Below are 21,430 nucleotides of genomic sequence, written 5' to 3'. Positions count from 1 at the left end.
AAAGAAGAAGCGCTACCGGCAGCTGCGCCGTGAAGCGTCATCAAACGTCGACGCCGCTCGGTGACGTAACTCGCAGTCGCCGCGAGAAGTTTTTGAAAATAAACGTGATACTTTTTTTTTGCTTCACGTTTCCTTAAAACGTTTCTCTTTTTCTTTCCGTTAATAAAACCTAAATAACACCGTGTGCAGGATTCGTCCAGACGGAGCGCTGAGCGGAGGAGAAGCCCGCGGGAGACGACGACGACGCAGCGGCTCTTCAGGTGAGTTCGTGACATTTAGAAGCCGTGGAGCCGCTAGCTGGAGCCGTTACGAGCGTCCGACACGCGGCCACGCGCCGCCGCGTCGCGCCGTGACGCGGGTCCCCGTGGGCCGCGGGGGGGCGACGGTACACCGACTTTACACACGCCCGAGCCGCCGGGAAGCCGAGCTAGCCGAGTGGGCTAAATGTCACCTCGTTGAGCTAAAAGCTCCAGCAGGAGCTCCGCGCGAAGCGGCCGCTCCTCCCCCCGGGCAGGGGGCACTATTGGCGGGTTTGTGTGTCCCGGAGCGCCCGCTGAGGTTTCCCCGCGCGGTGGTCTCTCTAGGAAAGAACTCTTATATACTCTTTATAGAGGTGTTACAGGTGGAGCAAGTACTCAACAATGTTGTCATCAAAATATGATTACGAAGTACTAGAATAAGTTGTTACAAACGGACTTAATTAACGTTAAGTAATGTTGGTGAAACAAGCAACACTCTCAAAAGTATTAAAACATACTGTTACCTGAAAACTAAGCAAACTGCAATACTCTTTGTAGTCGAGTATCAGTAATACTTGTGTATATAACTGTGTACATGTTTTATTACTATTAAATTCCTCAAAGTAGTCGTTTCAAATGTGAACTTTTGATAAATACTCAGCACGTAGTAACTAATTAATGGCAAATAAATGTTGTGGAGTAATGTATGAATCATCTGCAGGTGTTGATTACAGCGTCTCAACACCAACATCTGACAAAGTGAAAGCAGTTTTTCTCCGTTTCCACCTCTTGTCCCTCCTCGTGTCCCTCAGGCCTCGATGTCTTCCCCCGAAGAGGAGCAGCCCGCGGCTGCGTTTCCTGAGGCCGTGTCCGTGGACTCGAAGGCCGACCTCGTCGTGCTGCTCGGCGAATGGGAGGAGGCGCAGCAAGGAACCACGGAGCAGCTGGTGTCCATCCTCACAAAGTCAGCAGGGGTTTAGTCTCCGTCTCTTTTGTCTCATATACCTCCGGTGTCTCTCATCTCTGTGGTCTGGTCTCTCTTTCGTCCCCCATCCAGAATCTCTGAGCTGATTGAGAGGGAGACCGGAGAATACCACAAACGAGACCCCGACCCGTTTGACGACCGTCATCCAGGTCGTTGTCCACCTCTCTGTTGACGTGGCTTCTGAAGGACGCCTCCGCTCTCCTGTGTGGGAGCGAAGCTCCGGCTGACTCTTCTGATTGGTTGTTGCAGGACGAGCGGACCCGGACTGCATGCTTGGACAACTGCTGAAGATGCTCTTCATGAATGACGACTTCACTAATGCGGTGAAGATTATTTCTATTCAATTTATTCTTTATACCCTCAAAGGCATAAATCTAATTTTGAAATTTAGGATATTAGACGGGAGAAGATTTGAGTTATTGAAATCTTTATTAATCTTCTGTCAATAAGAGTTCACATTTGTTAGTCGCCGTAGTTTCTCTGTGAATTAAAGCGGTATTCTCAAATTTGTGTTTCTCCGTTATTCACAATTTAAGTCAGAGGAATTATTCTGCACTTTGTATATGGGCCTAGATTCAACTATTTATTGTCTTTCTAAAACTATTTATTTGTGGATACAAAACCTTTAGGAATATGTTTCTATTATATTAAACGATATTACTATATATTTATATGACATGTTGAGTGACGTCATTGGAATAATTGCATACAATTATATTTGCATATATTTCTCTGTTATAAGTTGCCTTCACTTTAAAATAAAACCTAATCCACATGCAGCGACGTCTTCAAAAGTTGTATTCATGTAATGTGAACAGAGCATAAAGGCTGCTTTGCTTCCCCAGCTGATGGACACGTACATCATGACCAGCGGGGAGCTGAGCCTCAACACCGCCGCCTGCCGCCTGCTGCAGAACATCGTGCCGGGCCTGGAGACCGCCGTAGTCTTCCAGGAGAAGGTGAGACCTGATGTTGAAGCAGAAGATCTCTGAGGTCGAGGCGACGGGTGACGTCTTCCCACAGACACCAGGACGTCATTAAACACGGCGGACAACGTCTGCCTCCGTCAGTCAGAAGCTGTGTCTCATTTGGTGGGCTGCATCCTCATGAGGACCCGGCCTTCCGGTCTAGGTGGGCTGGCCCTCCGACGGCTGAACCAAGACGTCTCTGAATTGGGACGGTCTGGCCTACTTGGGGACTGTTTGCGCCATCAGCTTTAAAACCCCCAAAACATATAAATGTGTGTTGGTACGTTGATGTTCATGAGAAACCGAATGGGGACCAGGCGGGTTTGGGGGAAGGGAGCATGTGTATGATACATTTACCAGTATCATATCGTACTTGTGGTTTTGTTTAGAATTCGTATCGGGTATCATGGTTTTGTATCAACGTCATCATTTTGGCATCGTGACAGTTCCTCCCTCTTACTGAAGCTCACACTTGTTTTCGCCGTCTCGTGCGGCATCAGAAGACATTAAGCAGCTTCATGCACAAACCTCCTCACTCATTCATCATTCTCACTGAAAGTTGGGGAGGGTTTGAACCTGAAAGTCAGCCAATCGGAAACTAGAATCCTGTCACATGTCGACGTTTCTTACAACAAAGTTCTTCCTCACTGAAACACATGAGCACTTTAACCCTCGCCCCATAATTCAGAAGGCTGAAGTTTATAAGGCCCTTTAGTGAAGTCGTACGCAGGTATGTTGACCCTGAAGCCTCTGGGTCATGTGACAGGAAGGTCTGGTGGAGAAGCTGTTCAGCTGGGCCCGGGAGGCGAAGCCGCCGCTGTGCGTCTTCGCCACGGGTCTGTTGGCTCGAGCCATGAGCAACCAGGAAGTAGCAGCGAGCCACCGGGAGGAGAACGCTCAGCTGGTGGGTCGCACACACACACACACACACACACTCTCTGTTCTCACTCTTTAAATCCCTCTACGTGCTACTGTAGAACATGTAAAAAGATTCAGCTGTGTTGGTATAAAATAGGACGTCTATGACCTTTGACCTCCAGGTGCCGATCATGATCCGCCGTCTGCACGAGCTGCAGAGCAAAGAGGCCAAGACGCCCCGGGACCTAACGCAGGTCTCCCCGGTCTCCGGGATGGAGGGGGTGGAATCGGGGGGGGAGGAGGGAGAGGTGAGCGGGAGCAGCAGGACAGGGTCGAAGGTCAAACCTCCGCCGTGTCCGGCCCAGAAAAACGGCTCGACGAGGCTCCTCCCCGACTTCGTTTTCCAAGCAAGGTCGTCCAGGGAGACGGAGGACAGGCAGGAAGGAAGAGGAGGAGGGAGGAGACGGGCGGTGATGGAGTACGGGAGGAAGGCAAAGCAGAAGCTCAAGTACTCCTCATCCTCCTGCAGGAAAGGGGAGGAGGAGGAGGAGGAGAAGCGGGAGGAGGAGGAAGAGGAAGAAGGGGAGAGGTGCGATTCCAGCGATTTTCCGGCCGGCAGCAGCAGCTCCTGGTCAGAGATGAGCTCGATGGTGATTGGCTCAGACTATTGCCTGTCGCCGCTGAGCCCGCCCACCGAGCAGAGGCTCATCCTGCAGTATCTGACGCCGCTGGGAGAATACCAGGAGGTGAAGTTCTCAAACTCCTCACTCTTTAGTTGTCCTGCTCACTCCTTCCTTCTCCTCTTCCTCCTCGCTCTTTACTCCTCCTCCAAACGCTTTCCTCCTCTTCCTCTTCCTTCTTATTTCTCTGCAAACCAAGCAGCCAGGTGCATGCTGGGTAGTGCAGCATCCTCAGGTCGTAGCTGCTTTAGCTTAGCTTCCATCAAATGTTTAATTTGTTCGGTGAACACGCGTGTATCTTATATACATGTATAATACATATATACAGAACACACACATTGTATATAAACCACGATGCACTTTAAGGTTCCCTCTGTAGATACAAACCATCTAAACCACTAAATGTTCTTTAAACATTGTCATTGATTTGTTTTGCGGTTTATTCATATTACGTGTCGATGGCGCCGCAGTAGAGACGGAGCGCTGGGAACCGCTCGGTTGGCGGTTGGCGCCCCGGCTGCTCCCTGCCGAAGTGTCCCTGAGCAAGACACCTGACTCCTAACTGCTCCCCCGGTAAAAAGCCGTGGGTTAAAGATGTAACGTCTCATCCTCTCACGTCTCGTTTCCCTCAGCTGCTCGCTGTCTTCATGCAGCTGGACACTCGCTCTCTGCTGATGAACTACATCCACCTCAGGAGGACCAACAAAGTGCAGCTGACCTTCGACGCCCTCCTGGTGAGTCCCTCCTCCTCCTCACGCACCCTAACGTCTACTCCTAACCACTATTGTCAAGTTCTCCCCCGGGCTCCTATTTAAGGTGGTGCAGTTTCCCCACGTTTCTTTTATCTTCTACTTTTTTATATTTTTTGAATATATTCTTTTTCTTTTTGGCGCCAAGCGTCATTTCAGTCTGTGCTGTCGTCCCAGGTGAAAAACCTTAAATTAGCAAAACAGAACTCATACTTCTACGCGCAGGCACCCGTGACGGTCCGTGCTCGACCCAGATTCCACAGAGACCCCCCCGCCCGCCCCCCCACGTGATAGTGATAATTTAACCCCGCCCCCCTTTACCTGGGTCCCCCCCCATCAATTCACCTGTCGTTGCTCTATACATATTCAACGAGAAGAAAAACCTTGTTTGACTTAACTATGCCTTGACCTCTGTGGAAAAGGTCACGGGGTCAAGGGAAGATGGTTAGTTGATGAGGAGTTAGGAAGGGACACCGTGGTGAATCGACGCCACTGAGCTGCGTAGTTGTGATGGACGGAGACGCTCGTCGGGGACAGAAGCGTCTCCGATGCTTCATGTGTTGTTAAAGCGCTCTTGTCAGGTGGCCACTTCCTTTCTCTCAGTGAGGAACGTTTGACCATTTGAATCCAGGCAACGCTTCTCCTGTTCCTCCTACAGACATTAACTCCTCCTCCTCCTCCTCCAGTATTTGGCGTCGCTGCTCCTCCATAAGAAGTTTGCTGCAGAGTTCATCGCTCATGGAGGCGTACAGCGGCTCCTCGACATCCCGAGGCCTTCGATGGCGGCGACCGGGGTGTCGCTCTGCCTCTACTACCTGGCTTACAACCAGGACGCCCTGGAGAGGGTACACACACGCACACGCACACGCACACACGCACACACACTCTTTATATTTCATCTTCTATATGACTCCCTAAACATAAATCAGATTATGTTAAAATCCTCTACGTCTGAGCTCCTCGGTGGATCATCCTTGATTCATGTGTCATGTGACCGTCAAAGAAAAACTTCAGGAAGTGATGAAAATATGTAGTATTTTAGTTCAATATTTCAATATTTATAACAAGTGGTGCCTCCCCTTTTTTCATGGTCACCGTATCAGGCCTCCGAGGGGTCATCGCCATGGCGATAACCTCTGTTTGTTTTCTGCCAGGTGTGCACGCTGCCGGGCGGCGTGCTCTCCGACGTGGTCTCCTACGCCCTCTGGCTGCTGGAGTCCTCCCACGCCTCGGGCGTCTGCCACGCCACCATGTTCTTCTCCATCGCCTTCTCCTTCAGGGCCGTGCTGCAGCTCTTCGACCGGCAGGACGGCCTGCGGCGCCTCGTCAACCTGGTGCGTTAAAAACACACATCGGAATATGTGGTCGCGTAATAACGGGAACAATGAAACCAGACATAAACAAAGTGCCTAAGCAACTAGTTAAGGCGCCCAAACGCTGTGTGTGAACCGTCTCTGTGCAGGTGAGCACGCTGGAGATCCTGAAGACGCAGAGCGAGGCGGCGGTGATGAGCGACGATCAGGTTTTTGCCAACCGGCAGACGGCCAAACACACCTGCATGGCGCTGCGCAGGTACGACCACATGGGGGGGCGGGACTAATCGATGACTTGATTTCAGTGAATAGAAATAAATAAAATAGTGAAGCTGGGGAGGAAATAATTGGATAACTTGTAGATCTCTACTCGCGTTCTTTTATTCTCTATTACTAATTCTAGATCACTGATGATCCATTTAAACGGATCTGACCTGCATGGATCCACAATTGTTATTGATGATTCTAAAAATCATCTTCAGTAAAACACATTGAATAAATACTTTGCTTTAGTTCCTTTTCATAACTATTCAAATGATGTTAATATTAACGAGTAACCGGGTCGTATTTATAATGATTTGCTCGGGTTAAAATGCATGTGAAAACATCTGGATTTATTTTTGTCAGTGAAGAAAAATATAAACCTTCTGAAATCGTTTTATTTAAATAAACAATCCTATTCTCCGTATGTGGCACATGTCCAGCGTTATTATTAGAGAAGACCTTTCTGTCTGTAGTTTAATGTCTTTAAACGCGTTGTTTTACTCCTCGCTGAGGTCCTAAAGGGGTTCAAGGGTCACGTATTCATGCACCTGTTGTGTACACTAACTCCGCCCCCCAACGCCGTCGCTCAGGTACTTTGAGGCTCACCTGGCGGTGAAGGCTGAGCAGGTGAAGCAGTCTCTGCACACGTCGGACGAAGGCACCGTGGTCCCTCAGCAGCCCTTCTACAAGGTACCAGAGAGGCTGTGGAGGAGGTGATGTGTTCATCTCAGACTGTAGTGTGTGTGTATAAATGTGTGTGTGTGTGTGTGTGTGTGTGTCCCAGGCCTACACCTACACCAGGGAGCAGGTCATCGAGATGATGGAGTTCCTCATCGAGTGCGGACCTCCTCAGCTGCACTGGGAGCCGGTGGAGGTCTTCTACAGGTTGTCCTGCGTGCCCCTGATGCTGCAGCTCATCTCGGCTGCCTGCGACTGGAGGACCTACTACGGCAGGTAAAGGGGCGGGGCCGCTGGCGACGACGACGCTGCTTAAAGGGCCGGTGGCGATGTTTAAGAGCGCGATGGGTCTTCTGCATCGTCTGTGTAGATGGAGCAAAGCGGCCGGATTACTCGGGTCTTCTCCGTGTTTCTGCCGTCTGTTAGTCTGTTTCATCGTGTCGCTTCGTCATCTTCCTCTTGGTCCAGGAGCGACACGGTGCGCTACGTCCTGGACATCATGGCCATGCTGGTGGTGGTCCCGAAGGTCCAGCTGGTGCTGGCGGACGCCGTGGAGGTCCTGGATGAAACCAGGTCGGCCGTCTCCACCGTGGGTCAGTAGAGCTGCAGCGCCCAGCTTCGGCCAGTGCGGGTCGTTTGTTTCACCTGGTCGTGCATTGATTGTGCGTGTGCGCAGGTATGAGCATCGTTCTGGGCGTCGTGGAGGGCGAGGTGTTCGTCAACGACGCCGAGATCCAGAAGTCCGCGCTACAAGTAAGCGGACAGATTTGTTCAGATCCCAGAGGACGAACCGCTCTGCTTCCGGAGCGGCTCACTAGAAGTCTACGAGGAAGCAACTCTACTGTCATGATGGTTATTTAACCGGCTGAATCTCACTGTCCCTTTAAGGACCATGAGCCCTGATCTCTCTGCCCCCCTGCTGCCAGGTGATAAATAACTGCGTGTGCGCTCCGGATCAGAGCCTCAACACGGTGAGCGCGTTCGCAGTCGCCCCCCTCAGGCAGTCGCTGCACCCCGAGCAGCCCCCGGCGCCCCCCCACAACCGCGTGCTGGCCCACATGTGGCAAACGGTGCAGAACAACAACGGCATAAAGGTGAGCGCTAGGAGGACCCCCCCCCCCTGCAGTTAGTCTCCTCGAATGGGACGTAATGCTGACCCCCCCCCCCCCCTCCACAAAGGTGCTGCTGTCTCTGCTCACGGTGAAGATGCCCATCACGGATGCAGACCTGATCCGCGCTCTGGCCTGCAAGGCCCTGGTGGGTCTCTCTCGCAGCGCCGCCGTCCGGCAGATCATCAGCAAGCTGCCGCTGTTCACCAGCTGCCACATCCAGCAGGTCCGTAACGCCGGCGCCACGATGCTCGCGGGGATGAACCCTGATTACTTTGGTGATCCTCTGACTTTTTGACTTTTCATCTTCGTTTGCAAACTCTCCCAATATTCTTAAAAACATCATTTTCTGAACTAAATGTTTTGTTTTCATAACATTAAAGTGCGACACCAGTCATCAAAAATACTACATTTAAGTCTTAAGTTAAACAATAATGGAACTGATGTCCTTTGTTCCATGTGATGGTGATAGTTTTACTAAGAACTAAGAATGTGGTTCTTTAGAGCTCCGTCTGCAGCTCCGTTGTGGTGTTTTTCCGGGTGGAGGCGTTAATGCTCCGCTACTCTTCCCCCCTCAGCTGATGAAGGAGCCGGTGCTGCAGGACAAGCGCAGCGAGCACGTGCGCTTCTGCCGCTACGCCGCCGAGCTGACGGAGCGCGTGTCGGGCAAGCCGCTGCTGATGGGCGTCGACGTGTCGCTGGCTCGCCTGCAGCGGGCCAACGTGGTCGCCCAGTCGCGCATCACCTTCTCCGGGAGGGAGCTGCTGCTGCTGATCCGCAACCACCTGCTGGCCAAAGGCCTGCAGGACACGGCCGGCGCGCTGGTCCGGGAGGCCAACCTGTCGGGGGCGGCGCTGTGTCCGAGCTCCTCGTCCTGCGTCACCCCCCCGCTCTCCTCCTTCCCCGCCGCCGCCGCCATCCCCCGGTCGTGCCGCTTGGCCGGCAGCATTGCGGCTCGCGTCGCCGCCCACACCGGATCGTCTCCCGTCTCCTCCTCTTCCTCCTCCCGCTGCCTCGTCGCTCCTCACCCCCCTGGCTCCTCCTCTTCGACCTCCGCCCCCCCGCCGCCTTCTCCCCCACCTGCTCCTTCTGTCGCTCACGGTCAAGCCTCGCATCCCGCGGGGCGGATTCTGTTCACGCGGGAGCGGCAGGCGGCGCCGTGCAGCTCGGGGAGGAAGCTGCGGGCGCTGAAGCAGAAGTCGGACCACGGGGCTTTTATCCAGGTCGCTTCGCCCGCTTCTCTCCACCGTAAACTGTTAGATGGTCGTTCAGTAGTTGTGTCTGCAAAATGTTTGACGTTTAACTTCATGCAACATCATGTTTTATTAATTCAAAATGGAATCTTTCGCTCTGGATCACCGGAGTCATCTTTTCTCTCCATCAGACTCCCGCCATGAAGAAGCAGCCGGAGCGCCACCTCCCGTCGCCCCCGACCCTCGACAGCATCATCACCGAGTACCTGAGGGAGCAGCACGCGCGCTGCCCCAACCCCGTCACCACCTGCCCCCCCTTCTCCCTGTTCGCCCCCCACCGCTGCCCCGAGCCCAAGCAGAGGAGGCAGGCGTCCCCCAACTTCAGCGCCCGCCTGGGGAGCCGGGTGCTGTACCCGAGGTACGGGGGCGTGGACCGAGGCTGCCTGGACCGGCACCTGATCTTCAGCAGGTAGGGGGCACGCCTGTTGGGGGGTAAAAGATTTAAATCATACAAAAGAAGGGATAAAATGCAAAAGTGTCGTCTCCTGTTCCTCTGATTTGTGGTCACATGACTGTTGGTCACATGATGAATCAATGATGGAGGAGCTCAGAATTATTAGAATGAAGTAAACTGTTTATATGTGAAGATATTTTAAATTCTATATTCTCTAAATACATTTTAAGCTTTGTTTCATTTTCAGACTGAACCGTTGTCCCACGCGGTGCGTTCAAGGACAGTGTGAAATCTGACAATATTCAGCTTCTGGCTGATCATCACCTCTCTTTAAATCTCAGGTTTCGTCCGATGTCGATCTTCCACGAAGGCGACGGGGACGAAAGCGGCTTCACCTGCTGCGCCTTCTCCGCCCGCGAGCGCTTCCTGATGCTGGGAACCTGCTCGGGTCACCTCAAGTTCTACAACGTCTTCTCCGGGGACGAGGAGGCCAAGTACACCTGCCACTCGTCGGCCATCACTCACCTGGAGCCCTCCCGGGTGGGTGGAGGGGGGCCGGGGGTTAGAGAGTCGAGTCCGTCCAGACGCTCCGAAGCAGACGCACAAAGGGAGGGAATGAAAACAGTTTACAGGACCTTTGTTCCTGGATGATACCGTTGATACACGTTCCTTCATTCACAGGGTTGGAATCAAGTAGTTGAGTTGAGATTATTTGTGGTTCATTTACTGCTCGAGATGTTCGTGAGCATCGAGCTCCGCCTCCATTGAGACGGATTCTTTCAAATCAAAGCCTATTAGACCTTTAATGTGTGTGTTATCTGTCCCAGGACGGGAAGCTGCTGCTCACCTCGGCCTCCTGGAGCGCCCCCCTGTCGGCCCTCTGGAGTATGGACGGCGTCTTCAGCCTGAAGTAGAGAGACACACACGCGCACGTTTAAGCTGCTTTCCCAGCGCGTGTGAACGTACGCTGCTTGTTCTTTGCCTCCCAGGAACTCGTTTGAGAACGACCACTACGTGGAGTTCAGCAGACACAGCCAGGACCGGGTCATCGGCACCGAGGACCAGGTGGCACACGTAGGTACCCGAGGCGCTCCGGCCGCCGGCGCGCTAGTGGCGTTTTTACCTCCGTGTCTCCGCCTGCAGATCTACGACATCCAGACGGGTCAGAAGACGGTGACCTTAAACGACCCCGCCCTGGCCAACAACTACAAGAGGAACTGCGCCACCTTCAACCCCACCGACGACCTGGTGCTGAACGACGGCGTGCTGTGGGACGTGCGGGAGGCCGGCGCCATCCACAAGTTTGACAAGTTCAACATGAACATCAGCGGCGTTTTCCACCCCAACGGCCTGGAGGTCATCGTCAACACAGAGGTCGTATCCTTTGACCTCTGACCTCTGGTCTCTAAAGACAGATGTGGTGGTGGAGTTTCATTTTTTTCTCCTGTGGTGCCTCCTCCTCCTCCTCCAGCCGCGTATTAGTTTAAATGAAATCGTACATCTATAGCTTAGCTTAGCTTAGCCTGTGTGGGCCTGGTCAGACCTGGGGGGGCAGGTTAGCCGTTAGCACCTTGACGAGGAGCCCCCCAGTGGGACCTGAGGACCTTCCACCTGCTGCACACGGTGCCGGCTCTGGACCAGTGCAGACTGGTCTTCAACAGCAACGCCACCATCATGTACGGAGGTACGGGAGACGGGCAGCAAGGTCAACGCGTGCGTGTGTGTCTCACTCGTTACTGACTTCTCGCCCCTCCCCCCTCTCCCCCCCCGCCCTCCCCCCTCCCCCCAGCCATGCTGCAGCCCGACGACGAGGGCGAGGCCATGGACCAGCAGATGAAGAGCCCCTTTGGCTCGTCCTTCAGAACCTTCGACGCCACGGACTACAAACCCATCGGTAGGCTGCACTTCCTGCTTGAATCCTATTGGTCGGCGCGCTGAAGTCACATGACTTGTGTCTTTTTGTGAGATTCACCAATGATCATAATGTGAAGGCTTCTTTGTTTTACGACACATGTTGCTTGACTTGTTTCTTTATGATGTATTAATACTTGTTTATTTGTAGTACTTTAAATACTTGTTTACTGCTGGGTGGGTCTGGAGTTCACGACTGGCGCTCCCTTGTCTGCTTGTCTCCAGCCACAGTGGACGTGAAGAGGAACATCTTCGACCTGTGCACCGACTCGAAGGACTGCTACCTGGCCGTCATCGAGGTGCAGAACCCGAGTCCAGCTCACAGGACCACGTCCTTTCTAAACATTTAATGCATCACCTGATATAATACATATTTATAAATTGCATTAGGCAATAACAACGTCTGGTTGATTGTCTGTCCCTACACACGTTAGTATTGATGATTGTTCTTTGTTTTGCTTCTACTGTTTAATTTTAATTGAACAGAATAGAGGTTTGAACCACGGACACGACGCCATGTTGTTTGTCTCCCCAGAACCAGGACACCGTGAGCCTGGACACCGTGTGCCGTCTCTACGAGGTCGGGAGACAGAAACTGGCCGAAGAGGGAGACGACGACGATCAGGTGAGACGACGTTTGTTTGTTTGTTTGTTTGTATTCTCACAGCAGAAAATCTGCAAAATGCTTCACACGTCCTGTTTGGAGTGTGAAGGAGGAGGAGACGTCCTCCTGCTCTGTAGTGACGCTGAAGCAGAGGAGTCGCCCCTTGCTGGTCACTTCTGTAGTGACCAGCAGGGGGCGACTCCTCTGCTCCCATAGACGTCTATGAGGAAATGACTCTACTTCTCTGTAGTGACCAGCAGGGGGCGACTCCTCTGCTCCCATAGACGTCTATGAGGAAATGACTCTACTTCTCTGTAGTGACCAGCAGGGGGCGACTCCTCTGCTCCCATAGACGTCTATGAGGAAATGACTCTACTTCTCTGTAGTGACCAGCAGGGGGCGACTCCTCTGCTCCCATAGACGTCTATGAGGAAATGACTCTACTTCTCTGTGGTGACCAGCAGGGGGCGACTCCTCTGCTCCCATAGACGTCTATGAGGAAATGACTCTACTTCTCTGTAGTGACCAGCAGGGGGCGACTCCTCTGCTCCCATAGACGTCTATGAGGAAATGACTCTACTTCTCTGTAGTGACCAGCAGGGGGCGACTCCTCTGCTCCCATAGACGTCTATGAGGAAATGACTCTACTTCTCTGTAGTGACCAGCAGGGGGCGACTCCTCTGCTCCCATAGACGTCTATGAGGAAATGACTCTACTTCTCTGTAGTGACCAGCAGGGGGCGACTCCTCTGCTCCCATAGACGTCTATGAGGAAATGACTCTACTTCTCTGTAGTGACCAGCAGGGGGCGACTCCTCTGCTCCCATAGACGTCTATGAGGAAATGACTCTACTTCTCTGTGGTGACCAGCAGGGGGCGACTCCTCTGCTCCCATAGACGTCTATGAGGAAATGACTCTACTTCTCTGTGGTGACCAGCAGGGGGCGACTCCTCTGCTCCCATAGACGTCTATGAGGAAATGACTACTTCTCCGTAGTGACCAGCAGGGGGCGACTCCTCTGCTCCCATAGACGTCTATGACAATATTTATGGTCTCAATCTTTAGTTTCATGTCTTCTTCAATACAGCGTGAGCTTCATTTAGTGAATGATGGTCACTTCCTGTTGAACAGAAACCGGCTTTAGAGATACACACTTTATTAGTCATCTTTACATTTCATTATTCTGAAGATGCGTTCAAGTGCAACTCTTGTGGTCTGCTGATGATGAAATCGGTAAAGTCAGTTAAGTCTTGAGTCGCACGTTGTGTCGTCCTTTAGGATGAAGACCAGGACGACGATGACGACTCCTCGGACACCGACGATGACGACGACGACGATGATGAGGATATGGACCTCGATCCGCTCTTAGAGGAGCTGGCCAATAACAGCGACCCGGAGAACGAGGACGGACCGAACTATTCTTCCAATGAAGAGGTGAAGGACGGTTATCCCTAAAATAATTATTTCATGATTGATTTCTCAGTCGTCTTCAATTGATTTTATTTCACATTGAGGTCAATAGTTTCACACTCGCATTTTTCTCTTTGATCTTGATTTTCAAAATAAAAGTCCTTTCTCCGAGGAAATGGAACCATCATGACTTAATGTAGAGTAACACAGTAAGGATGACATAAAATACGCTTTTATCACTTTAATAATCTGATTTAAAAAGAGGCTGTATGTGTTAAACATTTTAAACTTCACATCCTCTGTGTTCACTTTGTGACGTTCGCTCAGTTCCTGGTTCTATGGTCACATGACTCCTGGTCTCAAATGAATCAATCATGATGTCATCGTGTAACGGAGGAGCTCAGAATCTGGTTAAATCAAACGGTTTGTTAGTGTGAGAGAGAAGCCCTTCCTGAGGGAAGCATCTGTCACACGCGATGCCTTCAAAGACCCTTTGGAAGTCGGACGACTCTTTTAAACTCCTTCCCTCAGATTGCAGATCTTCTCGCCAGCAACAGCGGCGGCGGCGAAGACTCGGACCAATCGGACGGGAGTGACGATGAATCCGACTTATTGGACTGGGAGAACTGTTAGTGGTGCTTTACCAGCTTAACTGGTTGAATATTCACATTACTTGATGTAATGTGAGTATTATACTTATTCATGCTGTGTGTGTGTGTGTGTGTGTGTGTGCGCGTGCTGCAGACCTCCCACAGCCCTCCGATGATGAGAACCGAACCCTTCAGGACCTCAGTGACGGCTGGTCCTCCTGACGGAGACGCGAGCCTCTTTTTAAGGTTTCATCGGGACGCTGATGATCAATAAATGTCTCAATCGGATGAAAACTCTTCACTTTGTTTCAGGAGAATCATTCATGTTTATGTCCCATGTTTACACATGTACTGTATTTATATTCGATCGATAGGAACAGACAGGTGTTTATAGTCCCTCCTCCCACCCGGTGTCACTCAGGTGGGATCTCGAATCTCACAAACCTTTGAGCCATAAATGTTTTATAGAAATATCTCTTAACTACTGAAGCTCAGCAGGAAACGCTGATGTTTGTTTTTGTCTCCAACGAACACTTTTCTGTCTAAAGATCGGAGCCGAACGTCGTCTTGGTTCTGATGACGATGCTTTTCTGTTGAATGCTTTGTGAATAAAGAGGCGTCAGTGATCCGCTGTGTAGTGACTTTAACAACTAGAGGTCAGTGTTGCACCATGGGTAGTATTCACAGTGCTGTGACCCACAGTGGAGTACTACCCAGCAGTATACCGTGTTCTCGTGTACTTCCTTGTACACACTTGATCCGGTTCAACATGAGGCGACTCATTAAGACGGATTTCACTGGTAATCAACTTTCTCTGAGCGCCGGAAGATCCAAAGTACTCTCAAAGTACACGTATGCAGGTACATAGTCGAGGTGTTTGTACATCACTTGATTCTTTCGTTACATTTAGTGAGGAGCCATTCTGTACTCTTAATAAACCTGAATCTTTGTGATGGTCTCGTCTCCTCTCACATGAGAAGTTTAATTTGGTGGCAAAGTTATAAAAAAATAACTTAGGAAGAAGCTCTGAATGATGTTCAATAAGCCACAAATGATTGTAGTTTGATAGTTCTGAACCACTTTGGAATGAATGAGACTTAAAGGTCAAAAGTCTGCGTCTTTGCACAATCACCAGCTAATTGGAATGCGTCCATGAGGGATTTAATATTTAAGTCTTTATTGTTCATATAAAGATACGTAGGAAACATTTATGTTCGTTTTTATTCTGTTTGAATTCAGCTCGACTCCTAAAGATTCTTATTTTTGTATCATTTTACAAGTCATTAAAAACATCCTCATCTTTTGTAGTCCTCCTAAATTTCTGTTTTCGAAAGTTTGTTTTTTTAAACCCTTGAGTGACGTCATACGCCCCTCAGGTGAGATCAATAAGTCTTAATTAACTCCATTAATTCCACTCAATCAGCAGCGCGGGTTTAGTTATTCTAAATAATAATTTAGTTATTCTAAATAATTCTCACTCAATGTCTGTATCGTCTTACTAAGTAAAGAATAGGACACTTACTCAGTGTGTGTGTGTGTTTAGTTTAACGTCCTGTTGACCAATAGGAGAACGTTCACATGACAACATGTTCATATCTTAATAAATACATGTCTTCATAAGCATGTGACCGCGTGCGTGTTGAACAGCGCGCACGCTGCCGCTGTTTGTGTGCGTCATGACACTAGTGCTCACTTTAAGGATCTGGTGCCCCCCCCATCCTACCCGCCCCCCCCCCCCCCCCAGTAATACTCTCCATCTGCAGGCTGATCCGCTTAAACTCACGTGGGCTTCCTGCGCGCGACTCTCCCGGTCCGTCCTCAGCGCGCGACGCACCGACACCGGACCAGATGTCTTATATAATATAATAATAAATAGTCTACATGTATGTACATGTATGTGTGTATGTACATGTATGTGTGCATAGATTCTTCATCTGACGGCTGCGGCGGGAGGAAGAGGAGGAAGAGGAGGAGGATGCTGCGCTGTTTGTCTCTCCCGGTGGTCGCTTTCTCCCCGGGTGTCTCTGCCCGGTAATCGGCGGGACACGGACCGGATCTCCTCCCTTCAGAACACCTGAGGAGGGACTTTGGGTTTTGGACAGCTGAAGTGACCCCCCCCCCCTCTACCCCCCATGAAGCGACGCGCTGTGTGATTTATTCTCTGTGGACATCATGTGGACTCCGACTGAGGACGAGAAGATCGGAGTGGGTGAGTCTAGTTTTACTAATGTCAATATTCATATATTAGATAGTATTTCTATACTCTATAGTATTTAAATATTACATATAATAAGCACTAAGTACTGTGTCAGTGTACTTCTAAAGTATTTTGTCTCCTTTCTGTTCCCCGGGACTCTAATCTGAGTCTTACTGTGTGTGTAGTACTGTGTGTGTAGTACTGGGCGTCTTGTGATACTCTGGATTCATACGGTGTACTATCACAGTTATCACAGTACATATTCTATGCCCCCCCCCCCCCCCCCCCCTCATTCTGCACATTAACACGACGGGTCGATGTGATGAAACAAGATCCAAACTCTCAGTCCAGCAGAATGAGAGCAGCAATTACAACATGCAAAGTCCCCCCCCCCCCCCCCAAAGCCCCTCTGCCCCCACCACCGATTGATTGACAGCCCCCCCACGTGTGATGAGGGAGGGATCACAGACAGGAAGTCAATGTGAGGAATCAAGACACCTGCACTCTGCTAATGGGACAGAGACGCCAGCGGAATGTAAACCAGTGTGTGTGTGTGTGTGTGTGTGTGTGTGTGTGTGTGTGTGTGTGTGTGTGTGTGTGTGTGTGTGTGCGTGTGCTGTATGTGTGTGTGTCTATATTCAACCCAAAAATACTTCTTTCCTCCATATATTTGTATTTTGAATACATTGTTGTATTTTACTTAAAACTGAAACTTCCAGGTTCACGTTTGTTTTTCGAATGATGAACATCTGACTCATCACCATGGAAACGATGACTCAGCAGAAACGGGCATGTCCTCTGATCCGCAAAGAGACCTGAGCCGAGGACATCCTCTCCGTGGGGACGTAGGGGGGGGGCTGTCTATGCTGGCTGCGTCTGTGCATACCAAGGCAGTGGGGGGGGGGGGGGGGGGGGGGGGGGACTAGCGCCTGGTTGTAGAAAACAGCCATTCAGGGTGATGAATGCAGCTTTGTGGCCCCATAGAGGACCATGAATGCCCCCCCACCCCCCCCCCCCCCCTCCAGGGCCGCACAGCACTCGGTTCTCACACTCTGAAACGTTGTTGCTCATTTCAGGCCGTTGTTGTTTTAAAGGGTTCCGGATCAAATCAAAAACATCCGTCATTAATCGGATCCATCGCTCATCAGCAGGTCATGTGATGTTCTGGTCGGATGTTGACGTTGCCGTGGTGATGTGGTGAAGCCTCAAGTCTGATAGTTTGTAGTTTGGTATCTTACTTTGTGACCATTTAGGGACCAAAGACGACGTAGGGACGCATTTTCGTCTCTGGTAGACACCTGTCAGTCAGTGTGTAGCTCCGCCCTAAAGCGTCTCCTGCTTTATGGTCTGTTTGACTCTAAATGGACCATCAGTCACTAAATGAACATCACGCTGTATTGAAGAAGACGTGAAACTAGAGACTGAGACCATGAACTCATGTTTACAATGTTTACTGAGGGAATAAATCAAGAGAGAAGTAGAGTCATTTCCTCATAGACGTCTATGGGAGCAGAGGAGTCGCCCCCTGCTGGTCACTACAGAGAAGTAGAGTCATTTCCTCATAGACGTCTATGGGAGCAGAGGAGTCGCCCCCTGCTGGTCACTACAGAGAAGTAGAGTCATTTCCTCATAGACGTCTATGGGAGCAGAGGAGTCGCCCCCTGCTGGTCACTACAGAGAAGTAGAGTCATTTCCTCATAGACGTCTATGGGAGCAGAGGAGTCGCCCCCTGCTGGTCACTACAGAGAAGTAGAGTCATTTCCTCATAGACGTCTATGGGAGCAGAGGAGTCGCCCCCTGCTGGTCACTACAGAGAATGCAGCTTTAACACATGAAGCTTTGACTTAGAGAAGCAGAGGTGGTCTCCTGGTAACGATGGAGGAATCATTAACTACGTATCTGGATCCTGTGATGGTAAAGTACAGGAAGTCCTCCTCATGTCCATCCCTTCTTCTTCTCTGGTCTGTTCGTCTCTTCTGACCTACTTTCATCTGCTGCTGGTATTCCTGTTCGTCTGTCACGCTGAGTCCTTTCTGCTGGAGGCGTGGGGGGGGGGGGGGGGGGGGGGGGGGGGGTCCCTCCTTCAGTGATGGAGCGACCTGACGGAGGTCTGTAAAATGACTTTAATCACCCCCCCCCCCCCCCCTCCCTCGTGTGTGTTGCTGAGGCCTCACAAAGAAGATGCTCAGACTTTCTTCTTAATGTCCTCAATTCTCTGGACCCCAACAAGCAGTTTGGGGACTTGTTTGCTCCCGTCAAGTTGTTGCTGTTGTTGTTTGTAAGTCTTTGATTTTGTCGGATGATATTCTACGTGTTTTATGAACTATTCACGGTGTTACGCCGAGTTCTGGTCACATGACAGCTGATCTCCGATGAGTCAATGAGGATAAAGATGACGTCATAGTTTCACTGAGCAGCTCTGACTTGAATGTTTTTTAACGAGAGTCGGATTAAAAGAAACGTGTTTTGATAAATGACAGTGAAATGTTGTTTTTGGATGTAAGCTTGTGTGGCTGCTCACGTTGAAGGACGGCCTTTCAGTTCAGAGGGTTTAACGAGTGAATTATTCATGTCGCCTCATCTCCTGATGTAAGAAGTCTCTTCCTGTGTGTGTGTGTGTGTGTGTGTGTGTGCGTGCGTGTGTGTGCGCAGGCTTTTGTATAGCATTACATAGTGTGTCTTATGTAACTCTCCATTGGTTTGGTCTCCAACGTTGCTCTCTTTGTTTGTCTGACAGCTCCAACCCCAGTGCATTGTGGGAGGATCTTTTCTCAGATTCTCCTAAAACTGTCTCTGTCTTCAGCTCAAATGTCCAGATGTCCTCTGATTCGGGACATTAATTAATCTCACATATCTTTTTAGAGGGATTCCGGTTTTAGTTGTAAACACTTTAATAATGTTTGAAGTTGTGGTTCCTGAGGACATGGACGGTCTTCTGTGTCTCTGCTCAGCTTCCTCTCCTGTCACGTAGACATAAAGTTTTGAATTGTGCTTCGTGTTCCAGAGAAAGAGTTCTAGTGTGTCTGTCATCGCCGTGGTTACGCTGGGTTCTGACTTAAAGACACTCCTGCTAGCAAGAGCGGTTCCGCTGTCGCTATAGCAACAGCTTGGGCTTTCTCTGCCATGGCCGCTGGGGGGTCAAACATATCGTCTTTGACCTGACCAGTAAAGCCAAAGACAGGGTCAAAGGTCACTTTTATAAATATTGAACTTATCTCATGTTTAAATACCAGAAGAATCTGATTCAGACCGAAGGGATTCTGAGCGACTTAAATGAGACTAATGGCGCGTTTCCACCGAGCGGGTCGGTACCGGTCGGGTCGGGTCTGTTAACCATGATTTGGCGAGCGTTTCCACCGCCAACAGTACCCTTACTTGATAGGCGTGGTGTATTCCAGAAGGTAGTGATAAGGTCACTTGATAGGCGTGGTACATGACGGAAAGTAGATTGACGTCATTCGATCGCGCGAAAACTGAAAGCTAACCGCAAACAACGATGGAGGACGGACAGCCGATCCTGTTCCTGCTTCTCCATATGTGGCCGTTTGTCACAAGGAGACGACCATCTTTGTTTGAGCAAAGGCTGCATGCTGCAGGCGTGTTACGTGTGTTGTCTTTCCCCAAATGACGACACTCTTTCAACCAATCAACGCTCTGCAGTGAGTCTAGCTCCGCCCTTTAGTACCAAACAACTGTGCCAGGTGCCCCAACGGAAGGGAACCCAAAGAGTGGGACGGTACGGTACGAATTTTTGGTACCATTCTCAACTTTTGGCAGTCGACCCGTAGCGTACCGTACCGCTTGGTGGAAACGCACCATTAAAGATCATGTGACATATTTCTATTGTTTCATATGTATATATTACTTAAATCCGCTCTAACGTGTTTGTGTGCCCAATATTAACAACAATGATAATAATATCAATACAATAACAATAATACAGATACAAATAAAATTAACACCAATAATACTGATACTGATAATATAATGATGATGATGATGATGATGATAATGATAATAAAGAGGTTTTTGTCTTCTGGTGTTTACTCTAAAAGATGCCTTAAAATAGTAGAAATAGTAGTAGTAGTAATGACAGTAGTAGTAGTTGTTGTCACGACTCCACTGTGATGTCAGCTCGGCTGTTTGCTCTGTGTGTGTGTGAGTGTGTGTGTGTGTGTGTGTGTGTGTGTGTGTGCGTGTGTGTGTGTGTGTGTGTGTGCGCGTGGTGCTGGACACACCTCTTCAGACTCTACCTCCACTAACACACTAACTTACTGCAGCACTTACATTGGACTTATAACGGCTCTTATCTATCGCAAGTTGTACATCGGCTTATTTGATGAAATTAGACTCTTGTTTCTTGTTCTTCTGAGTTTTGAAAGAACACACGAAGCAAACAAACGTGATGAAAAATTGGAAGCCCGGTTGGGGACATCTGGAAGGATTCGGCCAAACAACTTCTCTCGTTCTGGTAGATTTATTTGTCAGATCACAGCTCAAGTATCAGCGCTGCGTTTGCAAAGGCAGGAGGCCGGAAGAACAAGGGACTAACATCAGGGAGAACATTACATTTTGTATTTCTTGTTGGATATAAAAGAAAAGATTTCTATTCGCCCCAAACCGGCTGAGGAGCAAGTTCACCACAACACAAGATCCAATCACATGCAATGTGTGGTCTCCTAACATAATGTGAGCTTATGGTTGAAATGCACTTATTGCAAGTCGCTTTGGATAAAAGCGTCAGATAAATGACATGTAATGTAATGTAGTAGTAACAGTGGTAATAGTAACAGTAGTGGTAGTAACAGTAGTAATAGTATCAGTAGTGGCAGTAACAGTAGTAATAGTACCAGTAGTGGTAGTACCAGTAGTAATAGTAACAGTAGTGGTAGTAACAGTGGTAATAGTATCAGTAGTGGTAGTAACAGTAGTAATAGTACCAGTAGTGGTAGTAACAGTAGTAACAGTAGTAATAGTACCAGTAGTGGTAGTAACAGTAGTAATAGTAACAGTAGTGGTAGTAACAGTAGTGGCAGTAACAGTAGTGGTAGTAACAGTAGTAACAGTAGTAATAGTACCAGTAGTGGTAGTAACAGTAGTAACAGTAGTAATAGTACCAGTAGTGGTAGTAACAGTAGTAATAGTACCAGTAGTGGTAGTAACAGTAGTAATAGTACCAGTAGTGGTAGTAACAGTAGTAATAGTAACAGTAGTGGCAGTAACAGTAG

The 21,430-nt window shown here is 49.7% G+C and overlaps 2 protein-coding genes across 22 annotated transcripts in view; both read left to right on the top strand.

The window, feature by feature from the left end:
* Positions 1-22: 22 nt before the first annotated feature.
* LOC120834630 (DDB1- and CUL4-associated factor 1) lies at positions 23-14,631 on the top strand. Of its 9 annotated transcripts, XM_078092608.1 has the most exons (31): positions 23-260; positions 1,052-1,203; positions 1,297-1,373; positions 1,474-1,547; positions 2,070-2,183; positions 2,959-3,096; positions 3,233-3,796; positions 4,363-4,464; positions 5,166-5,324; positions 5,634-5,813; positions 5,942-6,051; positions 6,647-6,746; positions 6,841-7,010; positions 7,203-7,327; positions 7,411-7,487; positions 7,661-7,828; positions 7,914-8,069; positions 8,422-8,875; positions 8,912-9,066; positions 9,228-9,505; positions 9,832-10,030; positions 10,318-10,400; positions 10,480-10,564; positions 10,634-10,867; positions 11,081-11,174; positions 11,280-11,384; positions 11,627-11,700; positions 11,937-12,026; positions 13,284-13,439; positions 13,947-14,043; positions 14,160-14,631. In XM_078092608.1, exons 2-31 carry the CDS (start codon positions 1,058-1,060, stop codon positions 14,225-14,227), a joined length of 4,632 nt encoding a protein of 1,543 aa, XP_077948734.1. In that variant the 5' UTR covers positions 23-260; positions 1,052-1,057; the 3' UTR covers positions 14,228-14,631. The 9 variants fall into 9 exon arrangements, 2 of the variants coding, with proteins under 2 accessions (XP_077948734.1, XP_040058646.2); XR_013453264.1 differs by having other exon boundaries at positions 8,422-9,066; positions 11,081-11,166; XR_013453265.1 differs by having other exon boundaries at positions 8,422-9,066; positions 11,081-11,166; positions 11,888-12,026.
* A 1,177-nt stretch (positions 14,632-15,808) lies between these two features.
* The window catches only part of dock3 (dedicator of cytokinesis 3), a 42,520-nt gene continuing 36,898 nt past the window's right edge, over positions 15,809-21,430 (top strand). For 12 of the 13 annotated variants that reach the window (XM_078092604.1, XM_078092603.1, XM_078092605.1 and 9 more), the window contains exon 1: positions 15,809-16,214. In XM_078092604.1, the coding sequence (XP_077948730.1) occupies positions 16,178-16,214 (37 nt within the window). In that variant the 5' untranslated portion in view covers positions 15,809-16,177. The remainder of the gene's footprint in view (positions 16,215-21,430) is intronic. The other variant, XM_078092597.1, reaches the window with a different exon arrangement.

This window comes from Gasterosteus aculeatus, chromosome 17 (assembly GCF_964276395.1).
Source record: "Gasterosteus aculeatus chromosome 17, fGasAcu3.hap1.1, whole genome shotgun sequence".
NCBI classification, from domain to species: Eukaryota; Metazoa; Chordata; class Actinopteri; order Perciformes; family Gasterosteidae; genus Gasterosteus; species Gasterosteus aculeatus.
Note: the sequence above shows the minus strand (reverse complement) of the source record. Positions and strands in the feature narration are given on the sequence as shown.